This window comes from Rhinatrema bivittatum, chromosome 16, assembly GCF_901001135.1.
Source record: "Rhinatrema bivittatum chromosome 16, aRhiBiv1.1, whole genome shotgun sequence".
Taxonomy (NCBI): Eukaryota; Metazoa; Chordata; class Amphibia; order Gymnophiona; family Rhinatrematidae; genus Rhinatrema; species Rhinatrema bivittatum.
Window position 1 is genome coordinate 16,867,920 of NC_042630.1, and position 16,863 is coordinate 16,884,782.

General features: G+C 52.5%; 2 protein-coding genes across 2 annotated transcripts; one reads left to right on the forward strand and one right to left on the reverse strand.

The window, feature by feature from the left end:
* Positions 1–9,696, forward strand: LOC115077192. The gene is made up of 2 exons (XM_029579461.1): positions 1–6,471; positions 6,750–9,696. The coding sequence occupies exon 1, from the start codon at positions 1,625–1,627 to the stop codon at positions 3,617–3,619; it is 1,995 nt and encodes a 664-aa protein (XP_029435321.1). The 5' UTR covers positions 1–1,624; the 3' UTR covers positions 3,620–6,471; positions 6,750–9,696.
* Positions 9,697–9,797: 101 nt separating this feature from the next.
* Positions 9,798–13,715, reverse strand: TMEM88 (transmembrane protein 88). The gene is made up of 2 exons (XM_029579464.1): positions 13,164–13,715; positions 9,798–11,754 (listed from the first exon to the last, which is right to left on the reverse strand). The coding sequence occupies exons 1-2, from the start codon at positions 13,413–13,415 to the stop codon at positions 11,491–11,493; spliced, it is 516 nt and encodes a 171-aa protein (XP_029435324.1). The 5' UTR covers positions 13,416–13,715; the 3' UTR covers positions 9,798–11,490.
* Between the last annotated feature and the right edge of the window lie 3,148 nt (positions 13,716–16,863).

Genomic DNA, 16,863 nt, shown 5'->3' on the forward strand with positions numbered 1-16,863 from the left:
TCAAATATCCAGACAAGGGGGGGGAGGCTCGCAGAGAATGAAAAACAAAGCCAGAAATTCAAGCCAGCCACGTTTTATTGTCTGGGAGAGATTGTTACTAACTCAGCGGGGTCCAACCAGCCTGGGCCTCGGCGCCCCTCCAGAATGAGATGTTTTGGCTGCCGCGTAATTAATCCCCTCCTGGGCAGGAAGTAGCCGCCAACCTCCCGGCTTTTACTACCGGGGTTTGAAAGGTGTTGTGCTTTGAGGTGTATGGTGAGGCTCGCTTACTTACATTTTCCATAAGGACGGCCCCCCCCTGCCTTAATGCAGCCTCCCCGGCCCAGTCCCCCAGTCGGCAATCTTCAGACACCCAGAAAGTTACTTGGGGCAGCGCCTCTGCCTCGCACGGGAACTCCCCCCTCCGCTGTCGGACGGGGCCCCTGAAGCCGTTTGGCCCCCCCGCGGGGGGGGGGGGCAAGCCAGTTTAAGATGGCGCTGGCTCCATTCCAGTCCTACGGATTCATGTTTAAAGGAAGGGTTGGGATTGGTAGCTCCTTTGCCCCGAAGGGGGGGGGGGCGCGTTAAAAACGGGAAGCGCCGGTCCCCAGCCCGCACGACTTGCCTCCTTTCTCTGCTGTTGCTTGCGCGGGGGCGGGGCGCGCAGATATAACGGAATCCGGACCCCCCTCTGTCCGCCGGTGCACGCAGCGGGGAGGGGACGGGGCTCTTAACGGCCTAAGAGATGCCCGCGCATAGCGCTCGTAGGAGGTCAAGTAACTGCCGACAGCACAAGATGCTCTTGAAAGGGGAGGGGCCTGACACACAGTGGGGCAGGAAGCGAATCTGGAGGACCCACGTGCGCGCCTGTTAGGGGCCTTTCCGAGAGAGAGAGAGCGAGAGTAGGGAGGAACCTGCGAAGGCCGGGGGCAGCAAACCAGAGCCGACCGCGTGGGGCTCGTCGCAGAGGATGCCGGGTAACCTCGTGCACGGGATGGGAGGAGGCCTACAGGAAGTTGCAGAAGTGCTTCGCTTACCCAAGGGTTTGCAGGGTCCTTCTGCCCAGGAAGAAAGAGACGGCTTTGCTAAAATTAATAATAATAATAATCTTGTGTACTCGCTCACGGTCCTGAGATTTAAAACTATTTATTTATTTTCCTTTATGCTGGCTGTCTAGTAAATACAACTCGAATCCCAACATCTAAATGATGTCTATGCGTATAATCTCTTCCTGTACTCCAGACGCGGGTAAGAAAACGAATTAAAAGACATTTGGACGAAACTCCCGGAAGTTTTAGCCCGGAGCAGCCTCCTTTTGACGCTTTTACCCCCGAGGTGAGAGGGCGGGGGGCCCAAACAGTCGGTGCCGCGCCTGGCATTCGTTTCGGTGGAAAACCCCGGCCTCCGAGGCGGGAGGACGCGCTTCCTTGCCGGCGAAGGAGCGGCGTGCATCCTGCCCACGGCCTCCCGTGGGGCAGAGGTACGAGAGGAGCACGTTCCCGTCCGGTGGAACGGAAGAGAGACCCCAGCGGAAGGAGCCTGGGAAAGGGGGGGGGGAGATCGCTTTGTCTCTGGAAGTTGCGACGAAGCTGTAAGTAGCTGATTTTTTTGGTTTTTGCCCTCGTGTTTTATGCAGACTTAAGTTATGTCGACCCCGTTGGAAATAGTTTGCAGGAGCAACCCTTTATTTTCGAAAGAAATCGCGAAATACAGCGACGAATGGTGCGAGCTGAGCCGAAAGAGTTCCCGGGTTGTCTGGCCGCGAGCCGGCAGTTTAGAGGCGGCGGTTTTGTTGGGGCTAATTAAGCTGTTGGAGGAGACCCAGGAAGGGCCGGCGCTGACGAACCACCTCCAGTTCTTTTACCTGTGGCGGAAGACGATGGCCGGGCAGCCTTCCGGCCAAGGCGCTAGGCCCCCGCCCTCGGGAGACGGGGGGCCCGGGGGTGCACCGAGGCCCCGCCCTGCCTCGCTGCAGCCCGGGGACGGTTCCGAACCCGCCGTTCTCGATAAACCGGACCCGCCGCCGCCGCCTCCTCTTGGATCGGTTGCCCCAGAGCCCCCCGTTTTAACGGCGCAGACCGCAGCGTGGCAGCGCGTCTCGGGGGCGCTGCAAACGGGCTACACGAGTGACCCGTCCGCATGTTTCCCGCATGCAATGCAGCCAAAGATTGTAGACGGGAGGGAGGAGGAGGCGGGCCCCGAGTGGGATCCCGGGGAAGCAAATCACCGGCACGCCTCACCCCGGGGATTGGGAGATCCTAGCCCGGCCGTGGGGCAGGGGTCAAGAGAAACCTTGCTGGACAGGGGGGTATCTTCGGGAGCCAGGTACCAAAGCCCCAAAGAAATGGTGGCGAGGGGGGAGCAGTCCTACTATTTCGTGAACCCCTGGGTGGATATCTTGGCGGGGTGGACTGAAGCCCTGGGAGCTGAGCTGACCCCCTACCCACGGTGGGGCTCGTTTGAAGCGAGTCACATGAGCACGGCCCGTTTGTGTATCGCTGGGGGTGTGGCGTGCCCTCAGTGGGACCCGAAATACATGGCAGAGGGGTTACAAGTGTGGGAGAAATACGCCAAAAAGAGGAGTGGACTGTCTTCCGAGATATTTGGTGGAAGGCAGCCAGGGCAGTCAAGATCTCAGATGCCAGAGAAATATGTCCCTTGGACGTTTACTGATCTGGCCCCCTTTATTGATAAATTGCCACCTTTGGAGAAGGGTGCTAGCATGTGGATTGGGGACTTTGAGCACCACACCATGGGTTTCACACTATGTATTGGGGACATAAAAGCATTGCTGTCGAAATTACCTGGTGTTGATGCAGATGCTGTTTTTAGAAAGGCTGACATGAGTTCTATTAGCTTGACTAGTTGTGAAAACGACGGGGCTGCTTTTAATCTATTTAGAACGAGGATCTGGGCTGCCCTCCGAGCCATGTTTCCGACCCAGCCAGACTTTGTGGGCTTGATGGCTCGTCGGTGGGACCCTAAGGATCAGAGCATTTACACTTTTATCACCTCATTTCAGGAAGAATGGACTAGACAGACTGACAAAAGGTTTGATGATCCTCTAATGCTTCCTTTATTTTATCTGACTCTTAAGAATAGTTTACCAGCCCCAGTTAAGAAACTTTTAGAGGATTTGATTGGGATGGAAGTCAGTCCATGGGCCAAAATGAGAGCTCATATCACCCACTACTGTAATCAGTACGAGGAAGAACAGGGCAGACTGGAGAGCGATCTCCAGCTGCAGAGCAAGGAGCAAAGGAAGAGAAGGTGCAAGAACTGGACATTGAATAGGGACAGTGATTTGGGATCTGAGCTTGATTCAGAGCCAAATCCTGGCGATCCCGATGATTTCTGGAGGACTATGTGGAATACAGGACCAGCCACTTTTCAGGGAGCAGCTGTGAATTGGACTGACAATGTGAGGGGCCGGGGAAGAGCACGTAATTTTGGTCCCCTTCCTAGCAATGAACCCCACACTGGCCGCCATCGGAGGTCAGGAATTACCTGTTGGGCCTGTGGCAAAATAGGACATTTTGCAGGTGAGTGTAGGAAGGGCAGGGGTTGCAGCGATAGACCGTTTGCTCCCCCCATGGGCCCTCCCCAGTATTGGGATCCGGCTGTGCAGTTGAGAAATTAGAGAGAGAGAGAGAGCCAGCAGCAAAGTCTCCTAGGGGAAAACAGTTTTGCCACACTTAATGAGATTCCTACACCTTCCCTAATTGATTCAGGGACTACTAAATCTGTCTGTTTTTATCTGGTGAAACCCTTGACACTTGTGGTCGGGAGATGCGGGTAACAGGACCCTGGCGTTTTAATGTGGGTTCCTGAGCCCTGCGTCTCCTCATTACTGTGCTCGCCTACATGCCCCGTGAATTGATTGGGGAGGGATTTGCTGCAGGATTTTCAGGTTAGGATAGGCCTTGTCCCCCGGAGCCCCTGATACCTTGGAAATAGCTAGAGGCCGAGAGCAAAAGGAGGCCCACTGATGTTCCAGAAGAATACTACTAGTCAGAGTGTAAACAGTTTCCAATCACTGGACGTGATACTGCAGGGGCAACCCCGACCAACATTTGGAAGAGTAAAATCAGTAAAGCACGTACAATTCCTTCCTCGAATGTCGGAAACAGGCCCCAAGAGAGCTCAGTAGGGTCTTAGTAGACAGGCTGTAACAGGGACTGGACCTCAGATTGACAATCTTCTTAAACATGGTATCATAGAGTTGAGTGACTCTCCCTTTAATATCCCCCTGTATCCTGTGCCAGAGGGGGAGAGATAAAGCGGCTCGTTGTCCATGATCTCCGGGGCCTAAATGACTTGGTACTGTCAGAATTCTCTAATGTTGAGAATCCAGCTACTCTCCTCCAAGGGGGCCCAGCTGAGAAAATATCATGGCGTGCTGGATTTATCTGATGCTACTTACGGCCTTTCAGTAGTGGACGCTGAGAGCCCCTGGATATTCCCCCCGAGTACTGCCCCCGAGATCTGAGAAACTCCTCACCAGAGGAGGTGCCGTCCATTCACCACGCTGACGATTTGTCGCGCTCTGCTCCTACCCCAGAAGTCTGTTTAGAGTACCGGCTCGCGCAGGCCGGATATAAGGTTCCCTGTACGTACCCGGATCAGTCCAGGACAGCTGGGTTTTGCTTCCCCACCAGCAGATGGAGACAGAAGAAGACTTTGCGGACTCTGTCCTATACCCCTGAGGTGCCACCTAGTGTCTGCCAGTATGATTCAGTATTCTTCTGTCTCCAGCAGATGGTGGAGGTGCAAAGCCTAGTGTCTCTCGGTGGTGCTAAGTTAGGGATTTGGTTCTTGGTATTCCTAGCTTAGTGCTGCTGTTTCTTCAGGTTAGGGATCTTGGTAGGGTTCCTTTAAATTAAAAAAAAAAAAAATGGAAAGAAGCTTCAGTGTCCCTGCGCAAAGAACTGAATGAGCTTAGTAGGCCCCAGCACTGTTAGGGGATTGCTGGGACTTGTACATTTTTCCTGTTGTTGGTACATGTACGCCCCCCCCAAATTAGGAGACATTTGAAGGGGAACCCGAATGGAAATACCCCATTCTTTTATCCCTCCCAGCGATGAAGACATCATTACTGAAACAACAATGCCCCTCCTTCTCGACACCCCATTCCTTTCCCTGTAAAATCTGCAGTCACCCGTGGAGCTGTACGTTTACCACAGTGATGTAGGGTGGGGCAGCTGCAGTGTGCCAGGGTAATCGTACTGTTCCTATTGTGTTCACCCCGGTCGAAAGAGCCTTCTCACCCCCCCCCCCCCCACCCCGTGAGCAGGGCCTGGTGGCAGGAAGCACTGCTCTTCTGAAGCTCTCAGCTCAGGCCCCAGGCTCGTCAAGGTGCTGTCGGCCTGCCCACAACTCCCTTTGTACAGCTTTCAGGGGCCTGTGAGGCCACCTTGCTAAACTCTGTGGAGTGTTTCTGATGCCTCACTCACAGTCTGACCCCTTCCCATTTCTGTATGAGAATCTAGAGGGAGGTCCAGCCGGGGACCGCGTATGATGTATGTGGAATACATTCTACGCCACTAGCTAGGGGATACCGTTCTGAGGAAGCAGGGCGCGCTGTGCGACAGGCAGAACTAGCAGCGCTATGCTGTGTCTTATTTAAACGCACCTCACACCGAGCCACTGACTGCTGTCTCTGATTCACAATACGTGATTGTGTCTTTGCATGAGCACGTAAAGGACATGGCACGAGAGAGGTTCCTGTTCGTAATCCAGGAAGGAATACAAGCAGGTAAGAATCAATTTTCCCTTTTTGTTTCAGCTTCTGGTGAGCCTATTGCTAATTTGGCGCCATGGGAAATGATCACTGGAGGGTTGGCAGGAGAGAAGCAGCGATAAAATCGAGGCTGCGCTCTGCTGGCGAAGGGCTCATCAGTCCCGATCGCTGGCTCACCCAGGGAAATAGCCCAGCAGGTGCCGCCGCAAAATAGATTTTCTGCTCATGGTGACCTTCCTTCACCCGTACTACAGAGATGAAGGGGTTCTGACGTCCTTTGTCAGTTATGGCCCTCCAGCAGTGTGCTTCCCAGGGAGAGATCCCTCGGTGGAGTTTGAAAAACGGGTGGGTCGGTCGGTCGGTCTGGCCCTAACGGGCTCCCCTGTTGCCCACGTGACGCATTACCTTTATTGTTACCTGAATATCATTGTCCAGATCATCTGTCGGCTGTGTATACGGCAATGTCTAAATTTAATCTGGGCCTGCAGTTTAAAGCCACGGCGGTGCGACGAGACGGTTCCCTGCTGCCAGGTACGTAGTACAGCAGCATAACACATCCCCCAAACCCCTGGGTCCCCCTGTCCGGATTGGCATTGTGACTTCACTGATAATGATCGTTACTTGTTGAAAGGGTTTAGGTTTCTGCCCGTCTGTGTCCGTGCATTTCCCCCGATGGCTGGAGGCTGTCCCCCAGGCGACAGGAGACTGCAAAAAGCAATGGCTGGCACGCCGGCGACCCGCATCATGACCAGGTTTGGCATTCCTCAGAACGGACCCCGTTTTTGTTTTTTTTTTACTGTTGGATTGGAGATATGTTAGCGTATACTCCCCCTCCCCCCTCCAGTGGGTTAGTGGAACGCTGCAATGGATTGTTGAAAACCAAATTGCGCCAGTTAACAGCGACTGGCTCTCCCCGCTGCGCTGCGGGCATGTAAAACTTTACAGGGCTCTGTGTGCCCCTGTGATCAGAAATGCTCCAAGTGCACCTACACTTCCTGATGATCTGTCTGTTTTTGTTTGAAACCTGCAGGTGGCAAGCCAGCAGATTGCCTCCCCTATGCACAGTTACTCTCCCCCCCCTCTCTGGCACCCTCCTTTCAGATACCACGCTGGCGACCTGGCGTCCCGAAAGAACTTTGCCCATACGGCTTGGACAGGCCCTGGGGTCACCGAGCCGCTGACGCCAACGGCTGCCATCCTTGCTGGAGAATCGCATTGGACGCACCTGTCTGATTTACGTCCCTGTGCTTCTGTGATTCATGGACATTTGTGGAGCTGAGGGCTTCCTTCGTTTGATTTGTATTGTTTTTTCATACTGCTGGTTTCCTTGCTCCTGATTTTATACTTTTTAAGTTTTACATTAATCGTGTTCCGGACAAGGGAACTAATTTTTTTTTTTCACTGCTTTTCTGTATCGCCTTGCTGTGCCAACTTGTTCAGTCTTACTGTCACAAATTCATGGTATGAATCGCTTAGTAGTCATGTTAATCCTGCTGAAGACTGCATAGTTTGCTCTCGGACCTTTCCAGCTTCTAAACGAGCGGGGTTTCTTTTTCCTGTGCCTTTCTCATCCTCGCAAGCGTCTTTTTTTTTGCCTGTACTTAATTGTAACCTGGAATCCCCTTCTAATGAAAGTAGAACTCATATAGCAATGGCCGCCTCTGTCACTAAGCTTTTCTGTATCAATTCTGACCAGGTTGTCCGAGTCCGAACTCTTGCCCAAGATTAAAACCACAGGGCACCCACAAGTTAGTACAGCTGAATATAACACTGCGTAAAAAATGTGGGCACCCGTACCCAGCTCCTCTTTTCTATTCATACTGTTATGTCCTGGAAGTATGGCGACCGTTCGTTCTGCAACTCTCCTCACCTCCCTCCCGTGGAATCGGCACCAGGCCTTGCCCACAATCCCGTTTCTTATCGTTAGTACGATCCCCTGCAGTAAACCTTTAGTCCGCCCGTGACGAGGGCATTGTAACCCATACACGATGCCTTTTGTATATTTAAGGATGGCTCTGGTCAAGGCCTTGGTCGGTACCCCTAGTGTAATACCGCTGTTTTCACCCCGCAGGTGGCTGCCGGACTTAGCCAAAAAAAAAGGTCCACAATATAGTTATGTGGAGAGGAGAGGCTCATCTACGGGCACCTCCCACGAAGGTGGGACCGGGAAGTGCACCCCTGCTGAGCTCACCTCCCCTATTGCTATTTTTTCCTCTTAAAGATTTTTTTTTTTTTTTTAAGCCTCCGCACTCCCCTGATACTTTAGGTGCCATTTCCCCGCTGGAGAAATAAACGCTCTAATTATTTTTCCCCCGAACTAAAGTCCCTAACGAATTTAGAACCTTTTCTATCAGAGAGGTAGGATTTGCTTCCCTTTTTTTGCCCCAGGAGTTCAGGCAGCCGCCAATGCGAGGTGGATACAACGTATTCGTTAACGCTTCATTAAAACTTATTAACCTGACCATAGATGGTCTTGAATCAATTAGAGAATGGGATTATCAATTGTTGTCCTATTATTATTGTCCTGCTGTTTTGTCTCCTGTGCTGCTGCTCTCTGTCCACGATTTACAACCCATCTGACCCCCTTATCATGGTTGCCTTGCCCACCTCCAACTGAGTCCAAGAGAGGGTTGTGCTGCTCACAGCGGACATCCCCGTTGTGGAAGAAGCTGTGTATTGGCTCCTTTTTGCTCTTCTGTTTCCTTCTTTAGCACTAGCCTTCTCTTTCCTGGTAGTCCACGGCGCTGAAGAACCCCAGACTTGAACTGCCTTCTCCCCGTCTGGTGCGTGAGGAATCTCTGAGTTGGAATTCCTCAAGAGGGAAATGTGGAAATCTGTGAGACTGGCTCCTTAGCAAGGGAGTCCGAACTGCTGAACTGTGACGGGGCCTGACCCACAATGAGGCAGGAAGTGACCAGACACCTGAATCGGATGTCAATAGTGGCTAGAAGGCAGGAAGGCAATCTGGAGGACCTAAGTGTGCTGGGATACTGGCCTGTATCGGTATTTCTCAGTTTACCCTCTGATAGAAAGAGTATGGAGTAAATGAAACTAAAAAGATACCATTTCTAAAGAAACGAAACCTAAGGGCAAAGAGCTTAAGCAGGGGGTAGTCAGCAAACCAGAATGTACTGGTTTGGACTAGTTGGAGAGGTACAAGGCAGCCCTGTACACAGATAGGGGTCGGTTTTTTTAATTTATTTTTTTTTATATTTAAAGTCCGCACATGCGGCTCCGAGCACATGCACATAAAGACGCAGCTATTTTATAACATGCACGTAGTGGTGCAGGCATCTTATAAAATACAATTCACATGCGTGCCCGATTTTAAAATCTGTGCGAGCGGGTTTCCTCTAATGCATGCAACGAGGCGAATATTAGAAAGAAGTGCTCACTGATGCAGCAGGGCCTTCCCTACCCCTAACCCTATCCTTCCTCCCTGACTCTTACATTAATGCTACCTGTCCCCAATTTTTTTTTTTTGTTATAGTTACTGCTGCGCTGGAGCAGAAGTAAACGCGTGCCGGCAGGGGCTTCCCCGGGTCAGCAGCTAATGGCACTAGCCTGGTCCGCCCCCTTCGGCCTGTGGGCCTCTTAAAATTCAGCCGTTAGTGTATAGGCAGGGCCAGAGGAAACACTAGGCCTGGGCCTAGGGTACCGCTGATTAGGGGTGCGAGCCATGTGTGGGGCTGCGAGCGGTGGTGGAGTTTCGGCAGGCCTTCTGCCTTGTGGCAGGGGCCACAAGGCAGAAGGTGCCTAGGACGTCTGATCCCCTTGCACCAGCCCTGCGTATAGGATGGGAGGAAGTTGCAGAACTGTTTCACTTCCCCAGCGTTTTGCAGGGTCGTTCTGCCCAGGAAGAAAGAGGCGGCTTTGCTAAAAATATTCTTGTATGCTTGCTCACTGCTTGAGACTTAAACAATTTCTTTCTTTTCCTTTATGCTGACTATTAAATACATTTTTAACTCACATCTAAATTATGGCTCTGCGTATAATCTCTTCCTGTATTCAAGACTCATAATAAAACACACACACACACTCACTTCCTTCCAGAACAAAAAAGAAAGGTCATGCTGGGTTTTTTTTTTTTGGTTTTTAATTGAAGTATGCAGTACTGATGCTGGCACTCACTTCCACCCTCATAAGCAATGGTCACTATCGTCCGGGCCGCCCTGCCTTTTCTTCTGGATCTCTCTTCGGGTGCAGTCCGCATCCACAAAGACAGGCGGATGCTATACCGTGTGCTGCGGCCAGCGCACGGCTCGATGCGCATCCATAACCCCCGGAGTAGTGCGTCTAATCGAGCGCGTGGGTACTAGAGCTCATCAGATGTAAAGTAGACGTAGATTAGGCTATTAGCTAATCCCCCCCCCCCGATGCAAAAAATTTCTCAGGTGGCCAATGCGACCTTTCAGCCCGGTACTGGAGTTAAAGGTCTGCCGCGCTCACGGGCGCATTGAAAAACAAAGTAAAACTCCAGGTTTCTGTGATCCCTCTTACTAGTATCGGGATGACACTAGTAGGAGGGAGGTTTTTTTTCATGAGTCCAAAAGTGGAATCATTAAAAAAAAAAATGTTGGGAAAAAAAATTTCTGGGTGCCCAATATCCCCCCACAATATACACAGTCCAGGCCATTAGATTGTGGGTGTGTATTGTCCCGGTAATGGAAGAAAACGGATGCTTGTATTGAGCGTCCATTTCCTAACCGGCACTGACAGCCACCTGTCCCGGGTGGCCGATGCTGAGGGAGGCGCTAGGGGGGACACCATTTCCCCATGCCCCTCCTTTTTACCACAGCAGACACTTTAAATATGAAATCGGGCACGCGGGAGAGGTGGATCGGCGCGCGTTAGGAGAGGGGGCTCTCAAGCGTGATATCGCATCGGCCTGAGAGGGCGAGCCAGCTTTCTACTAGGATGGGGTGAGGGGTGGGTGGGTGGGTGCCAGCTGAAAAGCATCTTACCGCTAGCCCCTCGCATCAGCCACTAAAACAATACAGTCAAGCCAATGAAAAGGCCTTGCCCCCAGACTTTCTCCTTGCTGTTTGAGGGGGACAGAGGTGGCTGCTGCACGGGATGGAGAAGGTGGACTTGATTTCTCTCAAAGCACAACCCTAGTGCTATGAAACACCCATTGTCGGGACTTTAGATGGGGGAGGGGGGGGCAAGGCATGATCAAAGGATTAAAAAAAAAAAGCAAAAGGCGTTCCCATTAATTGTCATAGGAGGGCAGAAGTGGGTCAGAACTAAGCCGGATCTGATGTTCTGAGTATCCCATGGCAGTTATGGAAGATATTTCTGCCTGCAGTAAAAAGTTATTTTACTCCTCCTGGTCTTAAAACCCATCCTTAAGCAACTGGCAGAGCAGCTGCTTCCGAGGGGTGCAAACTTGCTGGAATACAGAAGGGCTCGTGGTGCAGCTGAGCAATATTAGAGACTTAGAAAGCTGCCAGAAATCCAGAAGCCCGTAGATTAAAAAAATACTGTAAAACATGGTAGTAATATCCTAGCTGTGTTAATGTCATGTTTTCTTAATGATCTAAAAAAAAAAGATGGTGGATTCAATAACAATATATAATCCAACAGGTGAGGAGGATCTGGCGCAAAGCTTTGGGCAGGAGGGTAGGGAGAGGGGTTGAAGCTGAGGCAGGGGGTCAGGTTGGCTAGGCCCATGCCCGGAGAATATTCTCAGGATCCGTGTGAGCTCCCATTATGTCCGGAACGTCACCGATGGGCTGGGAACGTCCCTTCCCTTCTTGCCTCGCTCTCTCTCACACCCAGACCTTGTCGCTGTCGGAGCTCCCGAAGGCGCAGCAGCCCAGACTGTAGTACTGGGCCGCTGGCAGGTTGCGGTACACGGCCTTGCTGTAGGGCACGAAGCAAGCACCCAGCTGCAGGTGGCGGGCCAGGCGGCAGTAGGCGGCCAGCGCCAGGACCAGCAGCGGGATCACCAGGGCGAAGCCCACCACCAGGAGGGCGGTGGAGGCGGCGTCGTTAGGCAGGTGGACGCAGTGCGGGCCCCTCGCCTTCAGGAACTGGAGAAGGGAAAGAGGGGAAAAAAAAAAAAAAGGGAGTAAGAGGGAATCCCTCCAGTTATATTCCCCCCGCCCTCGGTAAACCCAACTTCTCTCCCCCGTCAGTACCACGGCAGGCAGGGAATATTTTAAGACTGCCAGTGTGGAGCGGTCTGAGCTTTCCTGGCATCGATCCTGAATTCAGGTCCCACACCTGGACAGGTAAGAAGCACTCACCTGTACCTCTGCAAAGTTAAAAAGCCCCAGTGTCCTGTTTCCATCAGTGGCCAAGCCAGGTCACAAGTACCTGGCAGGATCCCAAGGGGGTAGGCAGATCCCGAGCTGCTTATCCCAAGAATGAGCGGTGGATTTCTGCAACTCCACCTGAATAATGGTTTATGGGCTTTTGCTCCAAGAACTTCTCCAACCCTTTTTTAAACACAGCTACACTAATAGCTGTCACCACATCCTCTGGCAATGAATTACAGAGCTTAATGATGTGTTGAGTAAAAAAATATTTTCTCTTTTATTAGTTTTAAATGTATCACCTATTAATTCATTCCTATGCCCAACTGTGTACTGTTTTCAAACCTGCAGCCCCGTCGCAGACAGTAGAAAGCCCCTGAGTCATCCTCTCATTATACCTCCAGAATAAATACTATTGATTTTAGTATTTAATTTAAAGGACCGCTTTGTTACTAAGCCACGTGAACAGATCAGCTCTGTTTAAAGGCATCAATTAATCCATTTACAAAAAAAAAAAAAAGAAAATGCTTATCTATGACCTTGAGCTGTGTGCAGAAATCTGGCTTGTTTGACACAAAGCGGCAAGAGGGATGTGATGAGTTGGTAACTCCTGACTTGGTCGTGGATAAAAGATAGTCGAGGTGGGTCAGAGCCCTGTTAGAAACCATTCCCCCTTTTCAAAGTCCCTGCGTTGTTCCCCCCCTGGAAACAATTCCTGTCTGAAGAACATCTCCCTTATAATAACTTCTATTTAGCATCCATGCCATGCCTACAGCAATAGCCCAGCCCTGGCTGCAGCACGAAACGTTTCTGAGGAGTCTGACTAGGGGGCCTGTAGGCACCCCGACCACCCGTGCCATGACTGCACTCCCCCTCCCCTCCATGTACCTCGGCCCTGGCTGGGTGCACCCTTCCTTGCATCCCCCAGCACATGCACCCTTAACCCCGGCTCCAGCACAGAGGGTTCCCGAAGACGCGACTGCATGCTCCCCGGGAGCCTGCGCACTAGTGCAGGAGCCAGGGTAATGGGTGGGATTGACAGAATCAAGTCTTTGGTTTGCCGTGCAACGTGCGATATCTGGGATGTAAGGTGGGGGATCAGCCAGGCCCTGGCTTGCTCTGGTAGGGGACAGAAGGATATCTTGGAGGGGAGGGGGGGGGGGGGGTAAGAGGCGATCACTCACCTTGCTGTGGCATAGGAACCCGTAGAACAGCATGGCAGCCGCGGGCAGCAGGAAGACACTGAAGACTGCGGCCAGCAGCACGGCGTTTATGGCTCCCACCAGCAGGTTCTGGGCGGTGACCAGCACGGCGCAGGCCCAGCAGTCCAGCGAGCCCCGCAGCTCCAGCGGGGTGGCCCCGGAGATACCATAGGGCGGTGGCAGTGGCCCCCGACCCCCGCCTTCCCCCGTGCTCTGGCCCTCCGAGTCGGACATGGCGATGGAGCGAACGCCGGCGGAGACGGTGGGCGGCCTCCCGTCACCTCTCTGGCTGGGGCTGCGAGCGAGGTCTTGCGAGAGCGGTGGCTGTCGGAGCCTCTCCCACGCTGGGAGCGGGGCTCGCCTGTCCTTGAACTGGGCTTCCTCGTCACTGGCGATTGTCTTCCAAGGAAAGGCCTGGATAGAGGTTGCTGGGAGGCTCCTTCTCCCAGAGGGCTTAACTCGCAGACTTCCTTACCACCAGAGCTCTGCATTGTTATCTCACACGCTCCGTACCGTCTCTCTTCCTCCCTTGACAGGGAGTATTCCCTCCCCTTGTTATCGTGGAATGTGATTCCAGGCGCTTGCAGCCTCGCCTCCCCCCCCTTCAGCTGGTTGGAGACAGAACCAGTAGAGAGACCGGTGCCCTTCTGTAGCAAGGTGCTAGCGGGCAGGATACCATCAGAGCAAAGCATTACAGAGAGAGAGAGTGACCCACTGGCCACCATGGAATCACAAAAGAGCCTCTCTGGAACGCGCCACGTGTTAAGCATGCAGCAGTGACACGGCCTCACGGAAGAGACTCGGTGGCAGTGCCGCTGAGTGAATCTCGCGGCAGGGTCAGCATTACAAAGTGGCATTTTACCACTACTTCACCCCATGACAGCATCATAGGAGGAGTCTGGGTTTCCACGCCGCTGAACTGCAAGGCAGTGACGTCACCCAAGTGGCCCAGGCACCGTGGTTTTTTGGTGGCACCCATGTGGGTCTAGATGAGTGCTGGCACTGGGCCTTATAGCAAGGTAATAGCCTTGGCTTACACTGTGTGACATGCTGCTGTGCAGCGGTGGTTGTACTTGCGAGCAGGTGACCCCCTCGCTCTAATACCCATGAGCACATTTATTTATTTATTTTTTGTTTTGGCTGCTTGGGCTCTGTTGAAATTAATTTTGCTTACAAGCTGTGCTCACTCTCTCCGGCCTTTACAGAGGCGGCTGCCGGTTTGGCTGGTCATTATTTTGGGGCGGCCATCTTGGGAGAGAGAACAAACCCCAAATGACATTGCACGCTTGCTGCATGCTGATTGGCCCTCGTCAGTGATATCACCAAGGGAGCCAAGAGGGATGCTAGCTGGTAAATAACTTTATACTAGAGATGCACATCTCTCTAAGTAGATTTGTGCATGCACATATAAAATTGGTATTTGTTAAATCTTTACTGCCTCCACTGTTTGGAAGATAAGGGGGAGAGGATAGGAGGGAGGGAGACACTGTTCACTGTCACTGTCCAGGGCTGCTGCTTCCATCCACAGGGATAGATAGAGGCATTCTCCACATTCCTCTCCCTGTACATCCTGGCACAGGCACCCTCCCCCCCCCCCCCCCCCCAAATCTTTGATGGACAGAATCCATCTAAATTCTTTATTTAATTCTCCCCCTCAGTAACTCTGGAAGCTGGGGGGTGGTAGAATCTCAGCTTCAGTGATGCCTGCTCCCCCCCCCCCCCCTTCCTCCTGTCTACCCATCCTCCTCCTCCTCTTATTTTCCTCATTCAGTCTTTGGACGGGATTGGGTTACCTTCCTTCTTCCCACCCCAGCATCTTGCAAATCACGCAGAGATCTTTAGAATTGGGCACTATCTCAACTTGAATGAATGAATGAATGAATGAATGAACGAATGCATAAATAAACCTGAAGGAGCAGTAGAGTGGGATGGGATTTCCCCCCCAGCAGATCAGCAGCAGGGCTGACATTCTGCATCTCAACTCTTACATCAAATCAGGGCTTTTTTCCCACCAGGTGGTAGCTGCTAGGATTGAGGACCAGCACCTTTTCCTCCACCTTCTCATCCTCCCAAAACAAATAAAATGACTCCGGTGCCAACTCCGCTCCCCCTGCTTGTGTCCTTTCTTCCGTGCAAGGAAGGGACTTGGGGGAAAAATGACCGATGGCTGGGCAGGGGAGCAAACAGGTCAGAGGCCAAAAGAGAGAGGGGGTTTCAGCCTGCTAGGTAGCGAGACAGAGCAGCGTGCAGGTTCGGGGGGGTGTGTGTAATATTATGTTAAGGTCACCAGGTTTGTATGTTGGGCCAGCGAGTCCCTGCTGTGGTTATTTTGGGGGGGGGGGGGAGGAATGGGGGCAGCCAGGGCCGGTGGAAGCACGAGTTGGCCTAGGTGGCCACCTGCAGCGCCACAGTATGGAGACAGCCTCTCCTCCCTCCTTCCTGCCTGTGGTGGGGCTCAGAAGAGCAAGTGATGTAGCAGGCCCACGCCCGGGAAGGAGGAAATGCGGTCTAGGCCGAGAGAGGCCTGGGCAGTGAAGGCTTCAGCCGGAACCCATTCCTGCTCTCAGCTAGGGAGGGCTGAGCTCAGGTAAAAGTTTTTAACTTAAAAAAGAGTCAGTGACAGGAAGACGGCAGGAGAAGGGTCCGTTTCCTCAGTGTTTGTAACTTTGGGAAGTTCTGTGAGGTGAGAGAATGCAGAGCCAGAGGGTCGAGGGCCCCACTCCCGGGCTTTTCCCATTTTGACGTACGGTAGGCCGCAGGGTAACTTTCCCCCGCTTTTGTTGCAGGCTGTCGGCGCGCGCTTGCGAATCCACGCATTCGAGTCTGCGCGTGCAACCTGGACGCTCTTCCTTCTGGACGCGTCATCTCGTGCGCCTGGTTTGTGTTTCCCTAAGGTGGCTGCCTTGGGTGCGTTCTGTCACGAAACGTGTACCACCATTCCCGGTGGAGGGAGGCGCGGCTCTGAAGGCTTGAGGATGTCCTGAAGCGAGTCTGTGAGGCAGCGACCATGAACCTGCCAATTGCTTCTTCTTGTGCTTCGGTAACTGGGGGCTAACTTGCGTCTTTGTCAAGAATCGGGTGGCGTTGGGTCCGATTTGGGACCTATGGTAGGAACCAGGGGCCGCCTTCTCAGCTATGAGATGGGTGCAACGGGGGGTGGTAGGAGCATAAGAATATTAGGATCCACGTCCAGACAACAAAGGAACAGGAAAGGAAAAAAAAAAAAGCCTTTTCTTTTTGGTTTAATGATTGAGGAAGTCAGCTCTGAGCACATGAATGTGCAGCACCTCCACTATCTTTCTTTCTCACGCAGGAGGAAGGCCACACTTCTCGTTCTCTGCTGCTAACACTGCTGGCAGAATCTGGCTGCGTGGGTTTTCCAGTTCGTTTTTTTTTTTTTTGTCTGCACAATTCTCTTCCTCGTTTGTGGTCGCTTATTCTGTCTGGGGTGAGGGTATGCACATATTCTGTCTGTGCGACCAACGTGTGCGATTCTGTTGCTGACCTGTAGCACTTCGGCTTTTCCAGGCAGAGACGTGGTGGTGCTTATAAGCATTGGTCTAATGATTGCAATGCTCTCCTTTCATAACCCATGGGACCAGTTCAGGAGGCAGGGACCCTGGCCCGTTGCCCCTTCCCATCTTTAAGAAGGGCCTTCTGCGACAGTACACATACACATATA